At 36.3% G+C, this 26958-nt stretch overlaps 2 protein-coding genes across 7 annotated transcripts; both read left to right on the plus strand.

Annotated features, from left to right (window-relative positions):
- The first annotated feature begins 3805 nt into the window (after positions 1–3805).
- Positions 3806–10212, plus strand: LOC103711126 (cell division control protein 2 homolog A-like). Of its 5 annotated transcripts, XR_001879682.3 has the most exons (10): positions 3806–4007; positions 4136–4384; positions 4475–4659; positions 6441–6561; positions 7498–7671; positions 8101–8264; positions 8369–8456; positions 8706–8759; positions 9778–9940; positions 10028–10212. XR_001879682.3 is itself a non-coding variant. In XM_017843788.3 (9 exons), exons 2-9 carry the CDS (start codon positions 4166–4168, stop codon positions 9865–9867), a joined length of 1095 nt encoding a protein of 364 aa, XP_017699277.2. In that variant the 5' UTR covers positions 3806–4007; positions 4136–4165; the 3' UTR covers positions 9868–10212. The 5 variants fall into 5 exon arrangements, 4 of the variants coding, with proteins under 4 accessions (XP_017699277.2, XP_038982570.1, XP_008795365.1 ...); XM_017843788.3 differs by having other exon boundaries at positions 9778–10212; XM_039126642.1 differs by having other exon boundaries at positions 3807–4007; positions 4241–4384; positions 9778–10212.
- Positions 10213–11942: 1730 nt separating this feature from the next.
- On the plus strand, positions 11943–25304 carry LOC103711124 (ABC transporter B family member 28). 2 transcript variants are annotated; one of them, XM_017843792.3, is made up of 17 exons: positions 11943–12451; positions 14417–14604; positions 15203–15226; positions 16556–16657; positions 16982–17072; positions 18966–19066; positions 19252–19302; positions 20400–20528; positions 20871–20933; positions 21051–21330; positions 23432–23580; positions 23673–23762; positions 23946–24080; positions 24172–24228; positions 24295–24351; positions 24451–24724; positions 24822–25304. In XM_017843792.3, the coding sequence occupies exons 1-16, from the start codon at positions 12031–12033 to the stop codon at positions 24685–24687; spliced, it is 2175 nt and encodes a 724-aa protein (XP_017699281.2). In that variant the 5' UTR covers positions 11943–12030; the 3' UTR covers positions 24688–24724; positions 24822–25304. The 2 variants fall into 2 exon arrangements, with proteins under 2 accessions (XP_017699281.2, XP_008795363.3); XM_008797141.4 differs by having other exon boundaries at positions 24835–25304.
- Positions 25305–26958: the final 1654 nt, after the last annotated feature.

Genomic DNA, 26958 nt, shown 5'->3' on the forward strand with positions numbered 1-26958 from the left:
ATCCAGTTGATTTTTTCTGGCAATCAACCAGAACCAAGATATTTTGCTGATATAACTAAACCAACCCCCAGTTCCAACCCTTAAAAACCTTTTGCTGATTTTCAAGCCTAACAAAACTTAGCCCATTTTCTAGAGCAATCAACTGCAATCTAGTTGTTTCATGGGTACAATGAGATCTTACAAGCTAACTGATTTTTTACAGTGTCGCTACTCCAAATATTCCATATGAGATTTTCTAATCTCGTGCATAAAAAAAGAAAAAAATACATATAATATAACCTCTACAAAGGTTGGATTGATGCCGTGGAAGCTCAAACTTGATTGTTTTGAAAGTTGTGATCTTGGTGAGTAGAGTTTAACACTTTTTTTTTTCTTTTTCGCTTGCTATGTTGCGATAGAACTTAAATATTGGAAGTTGAAGCTTTTTCTCAATATCTGGAAGCTCTCTTTGAAGTGGGTGGAGGAGTTAAATAGTCACTCTTCAGATTAATCCTCAAGTTGAAGCTCAAGAAGTAGTGATAGACTTATATTCCTTTCTTTTGTACCTTATCCACTCACTTTGTTTGATCCCCTCTTTTCTTCTTGGCTTCATCGGGTGTTTCCATATATTTATATCTTCAACAACCGGTTGTAAGACGTTTCTAGCTGTTAGATAGGCTAAAATAGCCGTTGAGAGTGAATATGACCATTTTGGTTTTACAGAAAAACTAACCGGTGTTGTTGTTAGGAGCGGATGGGTCGACTTGTGATCTTAGGGGTCGATTCGTAATCTTGAGGGGTCGACTAATGAAACGGTTATTTTTAACTACTTTCTGTGGCTATTTAGGAGTCGACTCATCTACTGCAGAAACTTCCAAAACTCTTTAAAAAACTTCTCCATGCTTCTCTAACCTCTTAAACTTATTAAGCTCCCTATACAAAAAATTAACTACTCCAAAAATACAAAATCATTAGTATCACCCTTAAGTATTTTGTCTCCATCAAAATCCATCTATTAGGTCAATATACATAGATAACTCAAATGAGCAACTAAAGAGCCCCCAAGTTTAGCATATCATTTTCATTTTTGTGTGCGGTCATACGACCAATATTATAGTTTTCAAGCATGGCTTGAAATTATCATGCTTTCTTTTACCATTAATGCAAATCATTTTTTTGGTGAAAAACTTTCATAAAGAAAAAAACACTGTTGCACCTACATAGGTTGCTATTACTAATTTTGGGTTATATTGGTGTATAAGTGGTTATGGTGATAGAATATTAGTTCTTGAACTATCACTAGAAGGTCAAGCTTATATTAGGCACCATCAGATTATCTTTCAGATACTTCTCCTAATGTCAAGCAAAGATTTAAGTAATGGTGGTTATTCTCAACAAAAAGGAAATGGTGTTATTCTTACAAAAAGGAAGTTTTAAGTCTACTTTTTTTTCTAATGTATGATACTAGTGTTTTTTAAAGCTAATTTTTTTTGCCTTAAATTTTTCTTAGAAAGTGATTGTATGGTCTGAAATAAATATTTTTTATTCAATGGAAAAAAAGAGTGGAAAGACAATTTGGTTATATTTCCATTATTATCCTGTTCTGTTCCATCATAATGTCATTATATCAGCCAATATAAGAGCCGTTATTTTAATATTAGAAGTTTGAAATGGTACTTCTAAGAGCCGTCGCTGCCAACCATTAAAACGGTCTCCTCTAAACTTTTGATATCATGGCCTGCGGCGTGCGATCGGTCCCACATTCCTCACCAAATAGCAGCCACCGTACCAAAGCCTGATGCACGGCCACTGAACCATAAGGCTTTCGGTGGCGAACGTTAGCATCGGTGAATCCTTTCATGGAAAGCGGATAACGTGGCAGCGGCTAATGCCGCCTTTGTACGGTTTTGGTGGTGGGAGCCGCCACAGCTGATCCGGTCTTGCCCCAGATGTCCTACGCTCCCACGTCAGGCGCTCTGGTGATGGCGCCGTCGGATCAGATCGATGCCCGATGTGTCCCCAAATAAGATTACCGAAGCCATGCATGTACCCCAAATCATGGGGGTAGTGAGCACCATGAACCTCTGGTGTCTTCGTAGTCACAGCAGGCACGCGAACCTACGTGTTCTTTTGAAACAAGAAGCCACGCCGGAAGATACGGGGTTTGGCCACCAAGGTGGTATCCTTATGGTACCGGACGTTTTTTCTATCCTCGTAGCTGCAAGTTTAAGTCGCTGCGGCATCGATTAAAATATGACTTTAATCACTATTTGGACATGGGGCCTAGAAACATTTATTGGACCTCTAATAACTTTGGTGGTGCCAGATATGACGTACTCATACATGGAATTCGAGCCGGAGCCCAAAAAGATAGCCATGCTGGGCCCATAGATGGAGAGGGCATGAGTAAAATTGGTCGAAGTGCTCAACACACGGTAATTTTTGTCCGTATCGAACACTCTTCTGGCAGGGCGGGGCTCACTAGGGGCTGCTATATGGGGTGGGCTTGTCCCTTCCTCTTCTCTTTTTCCTTTTTTTTTTATAGCAAAAAGATGTAGAGGAGGAGAAGGATACGGGGTTCAGCTTGTTGCACTCGTAGTAACCATCAATATGATAATAATATCATTTACGGTACGTCACACGGAGCAGGGTGGCCGTGATTGTAGCTCAAACTTCCGGGAAACAAGTCTATAAATATATGCCTTATGTCATTACAAGTTGCAACAGATTTCCATCAAAATTGTTACTCATCATTATAGTAATTATAATGATTGTTATTTATCTCAAAAAAGTTTTTTTGAAATATTTTATATTAAAATAATTATTGTTATAACAATTACTATAACAGTATTATAATAGAAATATTAGATAATAGTGGGAAAAATGATGGAATTGTATTTTTTTGTTCATCTTTTATTGGATAGAAAATATTATTTTTTTTACAATACAATCAGTTTTAGAAAAAAATTTGAACTTTAAAAGAAGAATGGTGAGGTTTTTTGGATCTGCTTTATAATGATCACCAGCAAACTTATTTCTCATATATTTTCACCTCCCTCTCTAACAACCTTTCTCACCTTCAATCTCTATTTTCTACTATATTCATTTAATTTTTATATCATTTACTAAACATGCATCGCATTTACTTGTATGCTAGTCTTATTTTTCAAAAATATAATCTAAAAAGGTGGCCATTATTTCATTATAAAAGATCATTATAGCACTAAATAATGTATTATAACAACTGCTTTTTTTTTAATCTATATTATATTTTTATAATATGATGGAGAGGTGCTAAAACTGTCATAATGGCCATTTAATTAAGTAGGGATGCAAATGGATCACCTGCTGGTCCACTACGGATCATCAGGGAATCCAATCCCTCTTTTTTTTTAAGGTAGACGCAGGCCGGGACCTAGTGGTGGCATGCCATAGATAGAGTCATTGGCAGTACTAATCTAACTAATCATAATTAACAACAATAAGAAAGACTTCATGATGCCCGTGATTACTCTCACAAACCTATACTTGCCCAACAAAATGATTTGACTAGGCGTCAAGAAGGCTCACGTCTTCTTTCAAAGTCGTGAATGCCTGATAAATTTCGTGCATCAAATCCTAACCCTGCTCTTGCGTTCCTCGTGGTCTCATGGCACGTGTCAAGACAAAGTAAGAAGTCTGCATTCGAGACGGCTGGGCGGCTAATTTATAACTATTACCAATTTACCACTCCTTTATGGGGGGAGTCAGGGAGAGAAACAGTACTCCATTTGACAGCGACGAGACTACTCATTAGCATAGAAAGAGGGGCGAAGCGGTATATATATTTCTCGCGCGTCCTCGTCAGTTATCCCACGCACACTCGTTTCTTTCCGACGCCCAAAGAAAAATAAAACAAAATCACGCGACTCATTCCTCCATCTTCTCCCCTTATTGTTTCTTAATCTCGATCCCATCTCCTCTTGTCTTCTCCGTTTCCGCGCCCAACTCCGTTCGGTCTCGGGGATCCGATCCTCCGTCGTAGCTCGGTACTGAGCTCTCTACACCTCTTTTCCGATTATTTTTTTTTTGTTTATGATTTTTATTGGATAAGAATACTGGTGGAAAGTAACCCGCTGGATTACATGATTGAAGTTGATTTGATCGGTTTCTCTAGGGTTTTAATTCGAATGCTTAGGCTGCGCCGATGGGAACTGGTTTCGGGTTAAACGGCATCCATTTCCATGATCATGATCCATATATATATTTTGAATGCGTGCAGCATGTGTGCTCTCGAATTGCTTCTTCTGGTTGGATCGAGTTTGCTCTTTTCTTGCGTTCTTCATTTCTTCTTCTTTATGGAATGCTAGGTTTTGGATTTCTTGTGTTCGTGAGCCATAGATTTTGTTGGGATTGCATGGACCAGGTTAGCAGTGATGTGCTTTCTTGCTTCTACAGCTCTTCTCCTACTAGTATGTGATGTTTTCAGTGATAATATGAGGGATTTTGGTCTCAGTACGAGAAGGTGGAGAAGATTGGGGAAGGGACCTACGGAGTGGTGTACAAGGCTCGAGACCGTCTCACCAATGAGACGATAGCTCTGAAAAAGATTCGCCTGGAGCAACAAGATGAGGGAGTTCCCAGCACAGCCATAAGAGAGATCTCGCTCTTGAAGGAAATGCAGCACAGCAACATAGTCAGGTAGTGCTCTGCCGCCATTTTGATTTGCATTCATGCATCTAATTTGATTTTGTTTCTCGTTGCCTTCTTTTGCGGAAATTATACTTCCAGTATAAGAGACATTATAGCGACGAAGACATTTTTTTTTTTTTTGTGAGGTGTGCAGAGCTGGATCAATATGCACATAGATAAGTACATATATAATGTCCTTCTCATGTTTTTGAAATGATAAGTCTTGCCAATTATTCGAATGCATTGGATACCTAAAGGTTCAGAAACAGAGAGCTTTGGTGATCTAGTCTTCTTTTAAGAAGCACGTATATTGAATAAAAAGTTCGAAAAATATGGAAAGGAAAATAGCCATCCAAATGAGTCATTTATTGTAAAAGGTAATAAGTTAAATTTTTGGCATTTGCTTTTGCAAGCCTTTACAATGGCTGGGTTATGTATGCAATGACTTCTATCTGTTTGGATTTAGCATTTGCTAAGGATCTGCTTGGTAAATACCAAAGTAAACCTAGGATGGCACATAAAAAAGGTAATCAAAGGATATTTGATACTTGAAGGGAGTTAAAGGTCGAAGGTCTTATTTTTTATTTAGCAGATTTGACAATCTGGATGTTGAATTCCTTGACTTTAATGAATGTGAGAATACCTTGAATCAACATCGGAGCATATATATATTTGTAATGGATGGTGGGCCATTACAAACTTTTCGAACCCAATAAGTTAGAAAGGCAGAAAATATTGCAATTTGTAAGCTTGCTAGGAACACATTGCATTTGAAATATTTCTATTTTATCCTTAGTACTTTTGTTGGTGTTAATATGTATGGATTTAGTTACTCTATGATGATAATGTACTTATATCTCTTACTAATGAAGCAAGGTGCCGTTTGGCAACCAAGCATATTGTACTTGAGTATCAATATATTTATCAGAAGGTCCAGAAAAAGGCATATTCGTGTCTCAATTGTTCTCTTGGCTTATAATCTTGCAGACATTGTGATCAAGAATCTTTCAATAGAATCTTTTGAGGAGCATGTGATTTATATGGGTGTAAAGCCCATTGTTAGTTGTATTTTTTAATGAGTTGGAACTTTATCTAAACATTTTAGCTTGTTGATACAGCTTGATAGCTATAGGCTTTCTATCTACAATTGGCAGTATATGCTTTTTTTTATCTTAAATTAAAATTTTCTTTTTAGGTTACAGAACATGCATGTTTCTGGGAGAAGTTTTTTTTCCCCTTCTCCTAAATTGAAACATTACTCTGGTGTAAATTATTTTCTATCAAAGGAAGAGATGTCTGTGATATTTTTCCCGGCTTCCTTGATGGGAAGATGTCCTTAGAGATACCATAGATGTGTACGAAAGTTCGCTAAGCTCAACAATAGGAGGATTTTAGTGATCTGTTGGTGTCTCAAATATTCATATGCAAACATAATTATGAGTCTTTTTATTAAAAAACATGGCTCCATTTAGGCCTGGCCTGAAGCCATATTTTTATCAAATTTAATGGATTTCATAAAATCCTCTGAAAATAAGTAGAAACATGAAATAATCCCTGAGCGAGTACAAAACAATACAGAAAAAATTTGTTTGTATTTGTGTTGCCTGTTCTTGCAACCCATAAGCTACAGGAAACTTTTGGGTATTATGTCACTGTTCAAAAGCTTCAGTTCATCAGAATCCTCGCTATCATTTCAAATTCTGAATATTCAAGCTTCATTATACGGTCTTGCCTTCTGCATTCTTATTTTCACATATTTAGTTACACTTTAAATGGTTCCTGTAAAACAGGTTGCAAGATGTAGTTCACAGTGAGAAACGGATTTACTTAGTTTTTGAATATCTGGACTTGGACTTGAAGAAACACATGGATTCCTGTCCAGAGTTTGCTAAAGATCCTCGTCTAGTTAAAGTGAGATCCTTTTCCTCTTATAAATATACATGTTGGATTGACCTGTTTTACAGACATCATCGTGTGACTGTTTAGTGGTTATCTAATGGTTTTATACACTTTCTTGAATGCTTCTCCTGTCTAGTGATGTATAAGAATATGAGTTTTGTACAAATATTTATTTCTGTTTTTCCAAAAGCTCTCCGAGCAGGGATTGCATGGTAGACAGTTAGACTACTATGAGTCAGCATTTGTAGTTGTATTTGTTTCTTTAACATTGTGAAAGATTTTATTCTTCTTCATTAAGTTTGAGGTAGCATGGTAGAAGATTTAATCTTGCTCTATATTTGATCACCTTGTGGCTTCATCAGGTTTCTGGAGTGTATCAGAATTTAACAATGTTTTTTGTCCTAGTTCTAGAATTTCTCACCAAACTAGTTCTCTTGATAAAATTGTAATTGGATATTATTTAGTCAACAATGGTCTGTCAGTTATGAGCTTTGCATTATTGTGAATCTATGTTGAATTCATGAGACATTTTGTGCTTTATTTTCACCTGGAAAATTCACAGCTAAAAATCATTTTGGACTCGACGTTTGATTTGGTGTGTTGCATGTAATCTGTCATGAACATACATGTGCCACAGATCTTTGAAGGTTTCCTAGCATAAGAGTGGATTAATGTTGTTGGTAGTGGCAATGTATGTTCATGAAATAAATAAAACCTGATCGAGATTAATAATAAATAGTACACTATGCTTCAGATATATCTTTTAGCTTATCTCTTGCTCTCTCTTTTGCAGACATCTCTTCAGCATTCAGATATGCTGTGACATTACATATTGCTGTTCTCATTTGGCTCTTTGCAGGATAATAATGATAAAGAGTGCATTTTGGACTAGTAGTAGAACATATCTTGGCCATTTTATCTCATTCATTTTGTTATTGTCTTTTGCAGAAATATCTCTATCAGATACTCTGTGGCATTGCCTACTGTCATACTCATAGGGTTCTTCACCGGGATCTGAAACCGCAGAATTTGTTGATAGATCGCCGTACAAATGCTTTGAAGCTTGCAGACTTTGGACTAGCCAGGGCTTTCGGCATTCCTGTCCGGACATTTACTCATGAGGTGCCTCTACCCATTGCTAATATTTTTGCCATTTCCTATAGTTTGGACTTCTTGTTAATTAGATCGGATAGGTAAATAGCGTATGCTTGGTTTCTAGCACAAATGAGTGAATCATATTTGCACAGGCCATCTTCTTGAAAATCTCTTTTCTGAGAAGTATTTGATTACATCAGAATTAATATATATTGTTAGCATTGCGGGAAATGCTTTTTACATGTACTTTGCCTTTCCTGTTGTAGATTCTTATTTTTTAAAGGTGCATTGAGGAGTCTGACTTTTTTCTCCTTACAAATGCATTTGTGCGCATGCATGCGCACACATATATAGGACTGTTTGGTCATGTTTCATGGAGATTTCTAGTATTCTGAAATTCATATGTTTTTTTCTGGTATAAGATTCTTACTCATCTTCTTTGAGAGCTCTTTTCAGGTAGTGACGCTCTGGTACAGAGCACCAGAAATCCTACTTGGATCCCGGCATTACTCCGCACCTGTTGATGTGTGGTCGGTTGGCTGTATTTTTGCTGAAATGGTGAATCAGAGGCCATTATTCCCAGGAGATTCTGAGATTGATGAATTGTTTAAGATATTCAGGTTTTTTTTAGTAAATTCATGCTTAATTTGCACTTTTTATGTACCCCTGGTCTGATACCTATCAGACTGATTTTTGTTATTTTGGTTGTATTATATTTTTTTAGAGTACTTGGTACCCCAAATGAGGAAACTTGGCCAGGGGTCACTTCCTTAGCTGACTTCAAGTCTGCCTTCCCCAAGTGGCCTCCGAAGGTATGAAAGAATAGTGTGTTTGCTTTCCTATGTTGACTAAGATTTCATCTTCCAATGAGCATTATGGAATCATAAAAGATACATGTCTAGTTTCTAGAAACCATACATACATGTTTGTTCTACCTTGTGGTGACCTTGGGGCCTGGGGCATCATGTGCTATGGTCAAATACCATAACATCAGTAACTTACATAATTGATTGGATTGATGTTCTAAATTTTTATCCACATCTGCTTTGCATGCTTTTCAGGATCTGGAAACAATAGTCCCAAATCTTGAACCGTCTGGAATTGATCTTCTCTCTGTAAGTCATGCTTTTTATAAATGACATGATAATATTTCAAGATACCTTAACTGAAATATAAACGCAAGCTGAAGTTGTTTTTGTCACTTGATAGTTGCCTGCTTTAAATACAAGTTAGTTTCTCAGATGCTAAAAATAGGGTTGCATCAGAGAATTCATGGCATTTGAAATGGGGTCATCTACTTCAATATTGAAAGGTGGTAACTTTCAATGGAACCAATCAATCAAGATTTTTGAAGAGTCCACCACTATCTTCACTGTAATATAAAACTCCTGACTGGATTCTGACAGTCTCCGAACTATGTGAGGGCATGTCTGTAACTATCTTCCTTTTAATGAATGCACTCTAGCTCAGCTTAGATATCTCTTCTCTCTTAAGAGAGAAACAAGTTTGGCAACCAAAAACAGGAGTTCCTTTACATCTAGCATTCATTTGATAAGATTGTAATCTTGAGATCACAACTATCCATCTTACCCTCGCATGCATTGTACATTTGTGCATGCTAAGAGCAAAAATCTTATGGGCTGAAAACTGTTTGACCTTCTCTATTAACGTACCTCTTCTATATTATAAGGCAAACTCAGATTGGATGTCCAGTTGGATGTCTGTCATACACCATTTTAAAGACACTTATGTCAATTTATCTCTTGAGCAAATGTACCAACCTTGATTGCGCTTTCTCTTCTCTTTTTATTTGAGACAATCTAGGTGTGTGAAACGAAAATGCAGGTGTAATTATGTTCTAACAAAAAAAAGAATTTCTTAATTTTGTGATCACAATCATTTTTTTTTGCTCCTTGTATGTGCATTGCTGGTCACCTACAAAACCGACATGTTAGGTTGGTAATCTATCTTACGGTACGACTTTGGGAACCCTGCTATTGAACTTCAGAATGGGATGTCTGGGGTCATACGCATTTTTCTCTTTATTTAAAGAAATACTCTGTTAATAATAGGTCGAATGCTGTATGAAAATGCTGTGTTTCTAATTATTTGATTGATACTCATGGTTGTCAGAAAATGCTTCACTTGGAACCAAGTAAAAGAATCACAGCTCGGAAAGCTCTGCAGCATGAGTACTTCAAGGATCTTGGATTGGTACCATGACTCACTCTTTTCCGTACATTATATCAGCAAGTATGTCAGATGTTTTGCAGCTTTATCCTTGTGTTTCTGTGAGGTTGGTTTGTAATTCCTTTGTTTTCATTTCTTTATCTTGCTTCCTGGACTTTATGGAGAGCTGATGCTTGGGTTTTCCTGTACTCAGATAGCATGAAAGCATCTCCTCTTTTCTTCCTGTGTTTGAGGATATACAGAATGTCATTTGCTATGTAGATTTCTGGCTTTCATGCTGAAATCACGATAAAACACATTTGAAGGATCAAGGCACTTGAAAACTCCCTGCCCGATTCCTATTGCTGCCAAACAAGAAAACTTTATATTTCCACTCTAGTGATGAACGTGTTAGTCATATCAGTTGTTGATCAAGTTGCAGGAAACCAGAAGTTATTTGGATTATTGACTGAGTTACAGGAAAACTGAGTGAACTTGTTCAGTTTTCTTTCTTAGCATTGGCCTTTGCTGGGAAGGTTTATTAAGGAGGATTCTGAACTTGCTTCATCCCAAGTATTCTTAATACTGGGTGTGTTATGCAAACAAACTCATAAATAGCCTAAAACTTATACTTTGAGTAAAATTATGCAAATTCATAATTTTCTCTTGTTATTAGCATGTTTTTTTTTAAAAAAAAATAAAATTGAGACCTTCCCTTGTAACAATAAAACACATAGTATCAATTTTCGTAACCCCAAAGTTTCGAATTTAGTGGGGAAAAGTAATGATTTTATGACTGGAGACCTCGAAACGCAGCCTAAACCAGAGATGAAATTAAAATATTAGTGTCTTTGAAATTGTTTATTTTGGGACCGCCTGATTTATAATTTTTTAAATGATCACTCTTTTATGATCTGTGCAGTAGCCCAGCTTGGGGGAGATACCGAGCTACTGATTCGAGTCTTGGGAGTATTTCCACGAGTATCGGACCGTTACTATCACCACGAATATATACTTGGAATCATTTAAAAAAAAGAAACAAGGAACTAGCATTTTTTTTTCTTTTTTTTTTTGCTAAGATGGGTGGATCATATCAGACGAGTACGGATGCACCCAATAAAATCAAAAAACAAAATATCTTAGAGTGCCCAGGGCAAATTTTCATTTCCAGCCTACAGGATAGTACTCGAGTGACTGGCTACCAGTGGTGTTTAGAATGCCTTAGAGCCTCTTTGGCTTTTAGGCAGGGTCCATATTAACCCAATATCCTTCCAATCTAAATCCAGTGAAGAGGAAAAATAAATTTTTACGGATTCTTTTTATCTTCTTCGTGCAGATTGCCCACAAATAGGATTTAACTTTTGATGGATTGCTCTCTCATAATCATTATTTATTACATTTGATCGAAAATATAGAAAAGTTCCCCCGTTTTCCCCGGATCGAGGCAGATCCTTGTTCCTCGTTAGCATCTCTCATCTCTTAGTTTAACGACCGAAGCTTTTGTTTATTTACCTCCCCTTCTTTTGCAACATTTTGAGATGCATCACTTTACCTACTGCGCAAACACAAGTGGTTGAAGTACTCAGACAACAGATATACTGCCGGGCTGACTCTTGGCAGCACCCTGTCCGACTTTTCCCTAATATGGCTGCTTCTTGTACTGGGTTCCTCGAATTAGACCTTCTTGATGTCCTAAGATTGGCGACAGTTTTCTAATCCTATTTAAGACTTGATGTCACTAGAATTAGACCTTCTTGATGACCTGACAAAATCACTATTTCTTCTTCATCAAGAATGAATGTCTCCTTCTAGTTATGCCGAGTCTTAAATATCATATAATTGGATTGGGTTGGGTCGAGTCCGTGGAAGTGCTTGTCGGTTCAGGTCAGTCCAACCCTTGAATCAGATCAACTTGGTTTCAGAAATTCAACATCTGCTTAGGTTCCAAGATTTCGGGACCAAACGACAACAAACGGGAGGAAAATTTTTTTCCAAATGGACTGGACTAGAGCTTGCCATTTATCAAGCCCAATCGGGTTAAGGCTTTAGAGCAAGTCCAATTTTATCGGACCCATACCGGTGTGCGGAGCGTAGGGCTCCCATATACCCCGGCGTGGATAACATTTGACCGTTGCCATCGAAGGGTCCAAGAAAACCCCGAACCCCTCAGAAGGAAGAGCGCGGCAGCGTGGGAGATCTTGTGGGGACTCCAATCCCATGGCTACCTCCACCCTTCTCCCTCTCCCATCTTTTCTCGCTTCCCCCCTTCCGTCCTCCCGATTCCCGAAACCCAGGCCTTCCGCCTTCTCGTCCTCCCACTGCTTCGCTCGCCGAACCCCGCCCCTGATCCTCCCTCCTTCTCGGAGGCCTCTCCGTCCGTATCTCCTCGGAGGGCAGCGGCGCGGCGGCGGCGGCGGCGCCCGGGCGGCCTACGTCTCCGCCCCGGCCTCCGATCCCGATGCCATCGACAGGGGCGCGAGTCCCGAGGCGCCCGCTCCCCAGGTGTCCTCCCCGGCCGCCGCCATTAGTTGGGGCGGCATCTGGTCTCTCCTCTTGCGTCACAAGCTAAGGATGGCTATTTCGCTGGCTTCTCTCGTTGGGTGCACTTCCTGCACCCTCTCGATGCCTCTCTTTTCTGGTAAGGAGCCTATTTTCCTTCAAGAAATTCTTGTGATAGAGTGCTAGTTTTCTTGCTCATGGCATCAACCAGGAAATATCCATTAGGCTTTGACCTAAACATCGGAACATTGTTTTTATAGATCAGGCGCGATCGCATCGTCGAGTCATCTGTACCTATTTAAAAGCTGTATCTACAGATGCTCTTTTTCATGATTTCTTTCATTTGAGTTAGATCTGCTGCCTCTTTCAATCTTCCATGTTTGCCCTCACAATTCTTGTGTTTGGATTCTTTAGAAAGCCTTAGACATGCATATAACCACGGCATTATACAGTAAGCTACCTTACAATCGATCTATTGTTGCCCATGGTATTATAAGTAACCATTCTTTCTTTCCATATCTCTAGATGTGTTTTGTTCAAAATATTACCATATGTTACTGGCATGGTGATTTTGATAACTGAAATTTTTAAATGTTCGGTCTATGTCACCATTTCTATCTAACATAAACTAAGGATTCTTTGTTACCTTTTTACTTCATTCATGCTTGATGCTGCAAACTTCTATTTTAAGCCATATGTTGTTAGAGAAAATCCATAAATACACTGTAGCAACTACATATTTATTATGTTCTTCATATCTATATTGTTTTGTGCTTTTATTCTTTAAACAATTTTGTACACGGATTGTAGATTTTAAATTAAATTTTGTGCTTTGGGTTTATATTCATTCACCCTTAGTATGGTGACATCCTCCTAGAATATGTCCTTTGACCTAAATAATTTTGGATTTTTTTATATGTCTCTTGTCCCTGATGGGCTGTTGCATCACCTGAAACATCTGTTCCTCTGGTTTCAGCATTAAATCTTAAGCTCATCATCCTAGTATCTCTATAAATGCTTCATGCATTTACTATGACCACCATTATTTGTTGCCGTATCCTCATTGACAATTCTTTGAACAATCCCGGGAATCAGTAATGGCCAAAAGTGCCAAAATTGAAACCAATCATCTTTTGGTTTGAATTTTCTTCCAGGCTCCTAGATACAGTCCATACCCCCACTTATAGGAGTTGAGAGCAAGTGCTTTGGGTAGTTCGACATCTTTCTTCACTTTCAGCGGCATCATGTCAACATGGTGAGTCATATTGCCTCATTTAAATGCTGACAAATTGTATGAACTGACCTTGTTCAAATCAAGTCTGGTTGGATAAAATGTTCTGATATTACTCCATGCGAGTTTCCATTAACATTCAAGAAATTAGATCCATTCTCTGAGCCTCTGTCAAGATTTTTGAGGAGCTTGAGTTTGTTCTCTTTTATAATTTATTCAAATACATTTCCCTTGTCCTACAAGCTACTTTCTGTCATACTTCCTGTGAAGTCTATTTTCCATAAACTTCATTTCATAAATGACTAATATTGCATATTTACTTAATTCCAGGTGCTTTTACTCCACTCTTGCATTGCCATTCCAGGCAGAAAATAAGAATATTGTATGAATTTTTGGATTCTTAACAAGATTTTCCAAATGATCATATGAATGTCTAAAATTTATCCAGGCATGAGATAGATTTCCATGGTAGCAGGTCCCTTTCCCTTCTCTTTTATTCTCTGTCATTTGTCTGCCAACATATTATCCAGTTTATCCAATTATTTACTATATAATAAGTACATTTCACCCACAACTTATGCGCGTATGGTGGAGTGTAGAAATCAGTGAACATTCATTTGTAAGATTTGTAGGAAACGCAAAATTTTCTTTATGATACTATGAATTTTCTCTAAAAATTATCTAATTCTTTCTGATCAGAGTTTTTTTTTAACGTGGGTTAATCTTCGTGGCTGAACATTTTCAACTGAACAACTCTTATATTTTTCTCTTTTTTTAGATGAATTTGAAAACTTGTAATTGTTTATCATGTTGTTGGCATAATTATCAAGATCACATAATTATTAATCTGTCACATACTGCAAATTGCAACAGGGAAATTTTTCGAGATACTCATAGGAAGAGGTTCTGAACCATTGTGGAAACTTCTCTCTAAAATTGCTGTCTTTTATACCCTGGAGCCAATTTTTACTGTTATATTTGTTATTAACATGACCATTATATGGGAGAAGGTGATGGCAAGCCTCAGAGGCCAGATTTTTAGGAGGATATTGATCCAAAAGGTACAATTTCCTTTAACTAATCCTGTTATATTATAATTGCAACCAGCTAATAACATTCATCGGTTCCTTCTAACAAGCTGGAGGGAGTGTTAATGTAAGTTCGAGGAATAGAAATGGCAGAGTGAGAGAACATATGATAATCCGATGATGAAGATGTAACTTATATGAAGTTTGAGATGGTATATGAAATACAAGCACTTAGACTTTTCCATTGGATTTTAAGGAGTTCAGAAGTTTCAAGACTCTTAGGCTTGGAGCCCATTTGAAGTTGATTCTGAAGGAGTTTACTGTTCTGTAACTGTCATTTTTTATGGATTTAGTTGACAATACAAAGTTTCAAGGATAATAATGCTATACTTAGGGAGAAGTTATTTTTGGTTAAGGCATTTTTTTGGGAAAAAAAGAGAACAAAGTGATCAAAAGTTAGATGGTTCTTGGATGAGGTCAAACAACGTTTTGCTATGGTATTCACTGTCTTGTTAATTCTATATACTTCATGTCTTTGATTACTTCTTTAGTTTCTATTCTTTATTTATGTTTCTCTGTGAATTAATTAGATAATTTTTCTTAAGTTGACTGCCATTTTTTGTTTTTGCAGGTGGAATTTTTTGACCGCCATAAGGTAATTTCATTAGCTTTAGTTTTCTTATTTTTGTTTTTCTGGCAGCACAGTAATATTCATAGTAAACTAAGCTTTATACAAGTGAAAATATGGCTATATACACTTCATCATAGTCTGTACTAATTCTCTGAAGTATACAATATGAAAGATTTTTCATTATTCAAAATCAAATTGTGTAGAGATAAGCAATGCCTCATTGGCTGCTTTCATAGATGATCCGGAAAGGTTCATTATATTATAATCAATTTGCTTTATTATATTCATGGAAATTTCATTTTCTGTACACTGTATGCTTCAACTGGTGTTAGCTCCCTTGCCTTCCATATCTTTCCTCCACAGTTTCAATTTGCGCTTTCTCAAGTCTTGCTACTTAGTTAACATGTAAAACTTATTATGAACATGGCAACATGCCTTATTCTAAACAATGGGGATCTGCTATATGAGACAAAACAAGTATGGGTTTGGCAGACCCTTAACATAGGGTATGCAAGTCAAGTACCATTTCGAAGTTACATTTCAAAGTTACAAGGCTTACTACATATTAGTATTCTAGCAATTTTATATTGCTGTAAACATGCCAATAGCAATCTCTATGTAAGTGTACAATATGTTGTCTTCCTTGACATCTCTCTCAAATTATTAGTAGTATCTAATGACATGTGGGAAACCCAGTTATAATATCTGCAAGTGGTGATTTTTTGGAAAATTTGGATATATTATACATGATACAACTTATATTATACATCTGTACAAAAATATGTCATGAGTAACATTTTTGTATATAAGCATCCATTTTTCTAGTTAATTGTCTGCACCACAAGACTAGATGTGACCAACGCCTCAAACATGTTCAGTTTGAAACTTGCAATATTTATTGATCAATATGCATTGAAACTTCATTTAAATATTTATCCATAAAGATTTCCTCAAGTTGTTCACTAGGCTAGCAGTATTATGCAAAAATTGGTAGAGAGATAAGACAACTTGTGAAATTTTCATTTAGTTTTGGATTCTTGGCGATTTTTATAGAACTATTGCTAAGAACAAGGTTTCTGCTACCTTGCTGATAGTGTCGGGATGGTCCAGTTCTTGGTGCTGACACTTGATATAGGGCAGCATAAGATTATTTTTTATTATAGTTCTGCTTGTGCACATGATATTATACTTGTAATCCATGTGTATTTGATGTTGGGGAAAGCACGCCGTTTTTATTTGATATGGTTTACGAACATTGCTGATCTAATGTCTAGTATTGCATCTCCTATGGTATGTTCCTTTGCCGGCAAGATTTCATGCTTACGCTACATACATGCTCTTAATATTCAACAGGTTGGTGAATTGACTGGTTTGTTGACATCTGACTTGGGTTCTCTAAAAGATGTTGTCAGTGAAAATATATCAAGAGATCGTGGACTGAGGGCACTCTCTGAGGCAAGCTACTTTACACTATTGACAATGTGAGCTTGGTATAGCCAACAATTTGACCAATACATGTTTATTACTTATGATTCTCTTAGTCTGAGATTCATGACACTCGGCCATCTGGCTTTCTTTTCTATCATTAACTTGTACTATGCTGTTAAATAGTTCTTTGACTTCTTGTTGTATTAGCTTCTGCACCATAGAAGCTCTTCCTTATTTTTTCTTTCCCTGTTAGATCTCAATGCCAGTTCTGTCTTGTATTCTGTTTTGCTGACTTTTTTGACCTTTTGAATTTGAGGATGAACTATTTCTAGAATTCTCCATATCTTGCAGGTTATTGGTACAGTATGCTTACTTTTTGCACTATCAACACAACTTGCTCCTGTGCTGGGGCTGCTAATGGTGTCCATAGCTGTTTTAGTAGGTAATAAGTCTGCATGTTATTCTGCATCAATACTTACCGTTATTACACGATCTATAATCTTTCAGGTGAACATGGACTACTGTTGCTATCATTATTAATATCCAAATCTGGAATTACTGTCCCTGATGTAGTTAGTAGTACTTTCTTATATGTATGTAACATACAATGTGTCATGCAACTTCATGATGGGCTCAGTGTTTTATCTATTTTCACAGCATGCCTTGCTTTCTTGTTAGTTTTTGGCATTGTACATTCTTTGAATGAATATATGAAGTCTCAAGAGAGCACAAATTGTGTGAGTAGAATTTTATTATTATATTTTGATAATAGTATTAGATTATATTTTAATAGTATTAGATTATTAATATTATTAACTATGATTAAATAAAATAAGATTATATTTTAATATTTAAGTACTAATTATTTAATATTATTTGTTATTAGTAAATAATATTTTTATTAGTATTTATTATTAACAATGTGACCATAATCGAGATTGAGGAAAAAGTGGGGTGAAATGACAGACCCTCTTTCTTTGAATCTCTCCAATTTCAACTGACTTTGGGACCTAGGTGGTCTAAAGTCATTTTACCCGTCTTCTACGGGCAAAAATGACTCTCATTTTTCACTTTCGCAGAGACATGCCCGAAAGTGGACCAAAGTGACTTTCATTGATTTCATTCCAACCATAAGGCCCTTAGGCAATTAATAGGGTCCATGCAGATAACATGATATCGGGAAAATCTAGAATGTTTGTGTTAAATTGGTTGCTTTAATGGATGCGTGGTAGTTAAGTTGATAGAGTAGTAAACAATTGATTAATGTGGCTTGGACATTTACAACAATCATGTTTGAAGTTTTGCCTGAAATGCCGAAACTGAAACCAGAAGTTTCCATGTTTACTTGAACCAATTGAAACTGATTAATTTCTGCCAAACCAAAAGTTTAGGAACAAATTTATTGTATAGATAAGCTATCTATGCACTTTCTCTAAATTTAGCCTGGATGTTGCGAGTTTTTAGATGATTTGGAAGCATTGCACCATTGCATCACAAAGACATGTAAATTAATTGTTTGTTTTGTAGACATGACACCTAAAACCCAAATGTCATAGACATGTAGACTAGCATGTTTCAAATTGGAATTAAACAACACAATTACATACTACAATGTAACTATGATTACATTTTATTTTAAAAAAAACAATTTTTGATTGTTTGAATGCTGAACCCCTGAAATGATATGTAATATACCTCAAAATGATATGCTTCTTATTTTCTAAAGCATCCATTTTCCTTTCTTATTTTTTGAATTTTCAGTGATATTTTTTGATAATTTGCAACTGAAATTTCAGAAACTGTAGCTGAAACCATTGAAACTCATCTGGTCTTCAAAAAATTGAAACAGAAATTGTGATATTGGTCTCCATTGATGTTTCCCTTAATGGATAAGTGGGGACTACAAGGATCCATATTAGCCAACCCCTAATAGTTGGAATAATGCTTATTGGTTTTGTCCTAGTACATCTCTCAAAATGATTTTGAACTCACGACTAACATTTAACTTCTGATTGGATTTTTTCCTCGTAGTTTGATTTAGGACAATCTGAAGGACCCATAATAATTAAGAGAGGGTTAGTTATAAGTAATAATTCCCTCATTGCTTACATTAGCCTCTCTCTTAACCAGGAAGCATGGATGAATTTTTCGTATCTTCTTCAAGAACTCTAGATGATATTGTTTTAATGAGCATAGAACATTTTTCATATTTCACCATTTGTAGCTTTATATTTCATACACCATACTTGTAGTCTTGACACCATATTTATAACATGAACGAAAAATATATTATTTGTTTCAACCTTTTAGTTTACAAATTATTCTACATGTTCAGCTATATTCAAGCGGTCAACTGTTCCCATCTTTAAATCTCATGGAATGTCCCAAGCAAGCATATCAGACTGTGCAACTGAAACATTTTCTGCCATTCGTACTGTAAGTCTCAAGATTCTTTTGACTGTTCTTTACTTTTCATTGTTGGTTTTATAATAATCTGTTCAATTTGTTAGATATTTTTCGCTTAAAAAATGCTTTATTTGCTTATTCAATTATCCAACTTATTGGTGATATATCCAGCAGGTCTATTCACTGAAAACTTAATGTTCCTTTTTCTCTTACAGGTTAGGTCCTTTGGTGGTGAAAAGAGACAAATGTCTCTCTTTGGTAATTTGGTAAGTTTTCTCAGGGTGCTACATTTTCAGTGAATAGTAGATACCTAAGCCATTGAACCACTGGAAGTGCTGGCATGGGAGTAAGATTTTTCAATAAAAAAAATGTTAAAACTTTTCTTTTTCTAAATAGGAAGTGACTAGGCAGAAAACTAATCGTAGTTCTTTACAAAAAAAAAACATGAATATCCCCACCCTGTCTGGCTATACTTTATACAAAGGATGGGGTTCAACTCCATTAAATTGAGAAGAACATTACTGTTATAAAAAAAACATTGCTAAATTGCGAGGAAAAAATATGGTTATGCTGTTATATACAACTCAAGAATTTTTGAACTTTGAAACATGGAATTGACTTGGCTAGCATAATTTCTACTATTACTTATTGCACAAAGTGCAACAATTAAAAGCTTTTGGAATAAAAATTTTGTTTGTGCAAGAGTGAGAATAGCAGGTAACTCTAACCATTGTGAAGCTTGCCAGCAATTTGGAAAAACATTTTATTGCTTAATGTGATTTCTTTGGGTTTTGCATTGATACATAATGAACATATTTAGTGGTTTATTGGTAGGCAAACTTTGGATAAGTTAAGAATATTTATTAAGAAATTAAAAGAGCTATGCTTGGATTCTTTGATCAACCAAAGATCTGATATTTACAAACTTGGAATTTGGAGGTGTGATTAAAGTTCAATTTTTAGCCTTGTGTCCCAATGTATGACCTGTGGACATTGGTCGGCTCCACCTAATGATTTTTGGGAAAAAAATAATACAAGGCTTGTTGGTTATAGTCTTTGGTATTACAAAAAACTACAATACTTTTTGCCACCAAATAAGTGTTGCCTTAATTTTAGTACCAACATTGTGCTGATACTGATATTTGTTCAGTGTTAAATCAAGGCTTCTAGATATACATGCCATACGATTTCATGAACATATAAATATACATGCACATAATAAGATGCTTGCACGCATGCATGCACATATATGTTTATATGTATACATGTAACACATATATACACAGTAAATGCTGCTGCTTTCTTTAGAGTGGATTAATCCTTCTTGTTATACTGAGTTTGTATGTCTTTTAACCTTTGATAGGTACTTGCTTACCAGCGTAGTGGCATAAAACTTGGAAAATTGAAGTCTGCAAACGAATCCTTGACTAGAGTGGTAGTCTACATTTCTCTGATGGCACTTTATTGTCTTGGAGGAAGCAAAGTGAAAGCGGTAAGAACCTCCATCTCCTGATAATATTCCTTGATGATTTTACCCCCATACACATGCCTTCTTGAACAGCAAAGCGTCTGATCTGCCACCTTCTTCAGAAATAACACTGATCAGTATTCACACAATGCATGTAATTCTCGTGCCTTTATAATTTTTGACTAGATATCAGATGATTGCTACTCTTAAATGTGCTGACCATCTACTTCTGATGGCCTTCCAGCCTGCCTTGTCTCTTTTTATTGACATGCAATTTTACTGCTTTGAACCCATCAGTGACTCGAGGGTTTTGTGGTTCTAATATCATCCTTTACAAGCATGACTGGCACATTTGTTCCATTGCAGGGTGAACTGTCTGTTGGAACCATGACTTCATTCATTGGTTACACCTTCACATTAACCTTTGCTGTGAGTACCTTTTATTATGCTTTTTGAACATCCATATGTTGATATACATCCAGTATTTCCAATCCTCCTTTTAGGATAGCCTATCTGTGCTCTATTACAAAATGACAAACACTACAGGTTCAAGGGGGTGTGAATACCCTTGGTGATCTTCGTGGGACCTTTGCTGCTGTAGAACGGATTAATTCTATTCTGTCTGCAACAGAAATTGATGAGTCACTTGCTTATGGTTTAGATAAAGAAATCCAATCGAAAGAACTGGAAGAGGTTAATGTTGGATCACTTTATAGTGATGGTTATTCTGCGAAAAATCAAGCTCTAAATATGCATTACATGTCAGCATTGAGATCAGCTAGTGATGGGTGTAGTCTAGCTTGGTCTGGTGACATTTGCCTTGAAGGTACATTAGATTGTTTATATCTTGAAACATCTGATTCTCTTTTTGAAGTGTGTGTGTGTGTGTGTGTTGTCTCTTAATATAGAGGGTGAACCTTAGCACATCAGTAAGGTTGCTCGATTATGACCTAGAGGTCACGGTTTCAAAACACGGAAACAACCTCTTTGCATGTGGAGGTAAGGCTGCATACATTTGACCCTTCCCAAACCCCGCAATGGCATGAGATTCATGCACTGGGCCATCTTTTTTATTTTGACTCTTGATATAAGATTTCTTAGGGTAGTTTTGAGTTTCTTTTCTTTTCTTTTCTTTTCTTTTCTTTATGTTCGCTGTTTATTGGATATTGGACTAAAAGCTTTGAATTTGTGATCGTGTTTTTCAGGTTTACAAGTTCAGAAAATTTGTATTTCTTTATCATGTCTAAAATTTAGACATGTTATAGGAATACACAATTGATATAAGATGTTAAGTGTTATGGACATAGTTTTTGACACAATCTACAACCAATATATCCGACAAGCCACTTCATATAATCAAGGATTGAAATGAGTCGGTGCACATATTGGTGCCTGCTAGTATTATAAGATATTTAACACTAATTTGACATTACTTTCAAGCAAGATTCTCCATTTTGGTACCGGACCCCATACTGATGTCATATATGGTATGGATTTTTTTTGCGTACCGAGTGTTAATACGCCACTCATACCAGGTACCGGTATCGAACCAGTACGGTACGATACGACCCGTACCGCCCGGTTCGGACGGGTACGACATACCATGCTTTCAACCCTAACTTCTAAATTATGAGATGTTGAACTCAAAATCTGAAAAAATTACAATGTATAAGCTTTCTATTCACATGAGCTGGAAAAACAAAGGATACACACCTCAAACTTCGAATTAGAACCTTTGAATCCTCGAAGAGCCTAGCTGATCACCCATGGACGGCCCTCTCTTCAATGGGAATGCAGAGAGACCATACCAAGATAAGAGAATGTATTCCAAGGAAACAAGGAGTTGCATATCCATCCCTATTCATAGGCATTCCATGGCGGTGGGTAGAGAAAAGGGGTGTCCCTTTTTGCCATGGTGGTGGGTGGGTGCATATCTTCCCGCATTGGTCTGGACCAATTCTCGACAAATTTATGTTATAAAAACTAGTCTAGGATCATTAAAAGAGAAAATTTCTTAGCATACGTGAGCTTGCCTTATTCTAGAGTTTCTTTAATGCTCAGCAAATTTATGCTATATCATTCTAGCTCTTGAATATCATGAGCATCAGAACAGACACTCTAATTGCTGCATGTAAGCTTAATAGTTGGTAAACACAATAAAAACTATATTAAAAATTGAAGGGAGAGAAGCTCTGCTTTTTACAAATTTCCAGACTTTATTTTTTGACTTTCTACTCCAAAAACCTGTGCCAAGTATGGATGCTTGTGCTGACATGAAGTGACTATGACAATCCTTTTAGAAGGCTAATGTGCTGCATCACTTCTAGGATTTCAGTGGTGTCAAAATTTACAAGTTCTAAATACATGGCTTGTCCAGGTTACACTGATTTATATCTGTTTTGTTTGATGATAGTGACCGATGCTTTTGTGTTGAAATAACTTCAAAAGCTTTACTTTGGGTTAATATTTAACAGGTTCTACTTCTGCTAATCACTTAAGTCACATCTGGAGCAAATTTTTTTATTCAATTCGAGTTAAATAATTGGAGATATGGCATAACTAATTTGGCAATTATTCATTTTGATTTAAGTGGATCCTTATAAATCTGCAGTTTATTATTTACTTAGAAATTTAACTCTACCAGGATTACAGTGACTTGAAATAACTGAGATCAACCAACAGCTTGACCTTGCATGATTTTGTTCTACTATATTTAGTTCATACATGCACCAGCAGTCCTGCATTATTTTTACTATAAGGGAGATGGTGCATTTTCTTTCAAAGTTTTAATATCTTGTACACCTATGTTCAATTTGATTATTTTTCTCAATTACGTTGAGCACTGGTCAGATGTCAACATCTACTCCTCAATGGCTTTGTTTGGCTACATTAAACTTTTCAGCTTACATTTTCTTTATTATTGACAGATGTGTACTTCTCTTATCCTTTAAGGTCTGATGTGGAGGTCTTAAATGGTCTCAACCTGAAACTTGAATCTGGAAAAATAACTGCATTAGTAGGACCTAGTGGTGCTGGAAAAAGTACGGTAGTACAACTTCTTGCCCGCTTTTATGAGGTAAGATGTCATTTCACTCAAAATTATCCATTATCTTTGTGTCCAATGCAGAAAAACAGAGAGAATTGAAATGAGTTATTCTGTATTTGCAGCCAACTAGAGGCCGCATAACTATAGCAGGGGAAGATATTCGAACATTTGATAAAAGAGAATGGGCTAAGGTTGTGTCCTTAGTGAATCAGGTACCTTTTGGATGACCAAGGGTTCAGTGCAGTACATTTTTGTGCTTATTATCTGGCTTAGTGCTTATTATGCTGGTTGTGAGATCCAACAATTCTCTTCTTCATTTTTATTCAGTTCTTTTTAATGCTCCACCATTCCTTTATTTCATGACTTATTTTTAAGTAAATAAATTTCCGGTGCAGGACCCTGTCCTCTTCTCAGTATCTGTGGGAGTAAATATTGCATACGGGCTACCAGATGAGGATGTCTCCAAAGATGACATAATAAAGGCAGCCAAAGCTGCCAATGCTCATGAATTCATAATCTCTCTTCCTCAGGTCAGTAGTTTTCAGATTCATGTATTTTGGAATCTTCAGCACCATTTTCTTCCATCTTTATATGTATTACAGAACTATTTATTTAATTTAGGGCTATGACACACTAGTTGGCGAACGTGGAAGCCTCCTAAGTGGCGGACAGAGACAGGTATAATGTCAAGCTACATGATACTGAACGTGGTCAATTATCACAACTAATGGTTTAACTTTGCAGAGAATTGCTATTGCACGAGCTCTTCTTAAGAATGCTCCGGTTCTAATACTCGATGAGGTAAGTCCTCCAATGGTAAACTGATGATTTATGGCTGCTAGCTCTATCATCAGGACCCAGTATTCTGCCTCAACTATTCTTGATATGTTTCTGTTGTAGGCCACCAGTGCTCTAGATGCAACTAGCGAGCGCTTAGTGCAGGAGGCTCTTGATCATTTGATGAAGGGAAGGACCTCATTGGTGATCGCCCATAGATTAAGCACTGTGCAAAATGCATATCAAATCGCTCTTTGTTCAGATGGGAAGATCACCGAGTTGGGGACGCACTTTGAGTTGTTGGCTCAGAAAGGTCAATATGCCTCACTTGTTGGGACTCAAAGGCTTGCATTCGAATGAGGATTCAAGTTTTTCATTATTGCAGGAATATAAATAGGTATGATGTTAGAAGTGGATATTTGTAGATTCTCTCATGGCTTCTCAGTTATATAGAGTTTTGTCATTCACATGATTAACCTTCATCCTTTTTGCTGACACCAAATCTAGGTCTAAAGGAGTGGTATGATTCCAATGATGGAAAATGCTCAATGACCTACATTTCTTGTCCAACATTGACCTTCAAATACCACTGTTGTGGCAACCAATTTCTGTCAGCTAATTCAAAAGGGTTTTGGAGATTTGACCACAGGCCAAAATCAAAAAACACATGCAAAATGAGGTACAGGCCTAAAGTTGCCATCATGTTGGCTGGATTGCTTCATCCCATCCACGACGAAATTGAGATACAAAATTCTTTGCTTTTTTTTTTTTTACTTTTTGTTCCTTTTCGAATTGTACAGCTTTTTATATCCATCGACGGAGACTGTATCCGACAGATAAATCGTGAAACAGATTATACATCTCAGTGTTCTTTCAGCATGGCTGATTGCCAGCTTAAAAATTCTATGACGGACTATGGTTGTCTCAGTTCAGCGAATGCTACTTGGCAGTGGGCCAACAAGTTTCTTCTTTTTTTTAAGCGGATATTTCTGTTGTTTAGTGGTGAGAATGGTTCAAAGATGTGAATTGGTAACAATCCTGATTAGGGCAAGGTTTTTGACGATCCCCGCCGTAATTTTGGGATCAGTCCATCAGAGCAGCATCCGAGCGGTCTTACCATGGAGTTTGAATAGATGTTGGCTGGTGGTATTCACACATTCCGGCTGAGAATTCTAGTTGCTGATCGGGGGCATATTGCTGTTGTGAAGTGTTGCTAGAGGCAGGCTTCTTTAACATCATTTATGTACTTTTGATTTTATCTACTGTAGGCCACCAACTGGGCCAGATGAAGAACTTCAGCATCCAAACATCCCTTTAAAAGACAGACCTTTTGGGGAAGCATGTTGGGCTAGGCTAATTGGGTCATGTTTGACCAATTTTGAGCCCAATTAGTATATGGGTTAATTTGGTCTTGATTGGGTAATAAAATATAGAGTAAATTACAAAAAAATCTCTAAGATAAGGGGTAAATTATATTTATACCCAATAGTATGAAAAACTTGCATTTATCCCCTTGAGGTTTGTTTTTATTCAATATTTGAGATCATAATTTAACAAAATATTAGTCAAACTGTTAACTTTTAATGGAACTCAAGTGCCATGTTAGAAAAATTTTTAAAATGATCAAAATAATTTTACAAAAATCTCTCTAAGGTTTACGTTTATTATATTTATACCTAATCTTTTGTAAAACATCCAATTACACTCAGTTAAATTGACAGCGTTAATGAAACAATTTACCTATTATAAAAAGCCAAAATTACTTCTATGAGAAAATAAAACTCCTCTTTTACTTTTTCGACACTCCGATCTCTTTAAAGCCTTTCATCTTTAAGAGTCTTCTTCTCTCTAAGATTCACTATATAGAATTTCTTTCTCTCTTCGCCGCCCTACCATGAGTGTTCCTTTCCAATGAGCGACCTACAACAAGCTTCCTTCCCAACCAGCATCCGGCGACAACATCCTTAATTCCTAACCAGTATTCTTCCTTTTTTATCAGGTTTTGTTCTTGCTTTCCGGCCCAACATATTACAGAGATAAGAAATATTGGTGTATCATTTATTAATTCTAAGTTCTATTTGTCTAATACCGTAGACATGATTTCTTAACACCGTCGCTGTGGATGAGGATTTTTATATCTATATATAGAATTATGTTTTTTTTTCTTGGCACATAGTTATTTTCTGATGATTCATCAAAATCAAGCTCCAGACCCATGACGCCTCATGGTTGTTCTCCTTCTTGGGTGGATGTTATTTCACTTAAGGCTACTTTGTAATTTTCTAATTTTTTTTCTAATATAATATTTAAGTCCTATTTAAGTTAATGATTTGGCTAAAATTCTGTTATGGGTGAAATTATTGGATAAAAATAAACCTCAAGGAAATAAGCGTAGGTTTTTCAAACTATTGATTGTAACTATATTTTATCTTTAATCTCAGAAAGTTTTTTTTAATTTAGCCATCAAAGACAATTTTAACTTTTTCGAGGTAAATAGATTCAACTAACGTAGGTTTTACATATTTTTGGATGTAAGTATAATAATTATAAATTTAAAAAAATATATATAATTTATTCTAAAATATATAACCTTGGAATTTCACGTAGATTTTTTTTTCAGTCCATCTAAAA

This window comes from Phoenix dactylifera, chromosome 5 (genome assembly GCF_009389715.1).
Source record: "Phoenix dactylifera cultivar Barhee BC4 chromosome 5, palm_55x_up_171113_PBpolish2nd_filt_p, whole genome shotgun sequence".
In the NCBI taxonomy this organism is placed as follows: domain Eukaryota; kingdom Viridiplantae; phylum Streptophyta; class Magnoliopsida; order Arecales; family Arecaceae; genus Phoenix; species Phoenix dactylifera.

What these genes read in the sequence shown, in the direction of transcription:
- LOC103711126 (XM_017843788.3), top strand. Translation starts at nt 4,166, where the DNA reads ATGGGAACTGGTTTCGGGTTAAACGGCATCCATTTCCATGATCATGAT. An exon ending in GTTGGGATTGCATGGACCAG is followed by an intron (nt 4,385 to 4,474) that starts GTTAGCAGTGAT and finishes TTTTGGTCTCAG; the next exon opens with TACGAGAAGGTGGAGAAGAT. An exon ending in CAGCACAGCAACATAGTCAG is followed by an intron (nt 4,660 to 6,440) that starts GTAGTGCTCTGC and finishes CCTGTAAAACAG; the next exon opens with GTTGCAAGATGTAGTTCACA.
- LOC103711124 (XM_017843792.3), top strand. Translation starts at nt 12,031, where the DNA reads ATGGCTACCTCCACCCTTCTCCCTCTCCCATCTTTTCTCGCTTCCCCC. An exon ending in GGAGGATATTGATCCAAAAG is followed by an intron (nt 14,605 to 15,202) that starts GTACAATTTCCT and finishes TTGTTTTTGCAG; the next exon opens with GTGGAATTTTTTGACCGCCA. An exon ending in CCTTCACATTAACCTTTGCT is followed by an intron (nt 20,934 to 21,050) that starts GTGAGTACCTTT and finishes CAAACACTACAG; the next exon opens with GTTCAAGGGGGTGTGAATAC.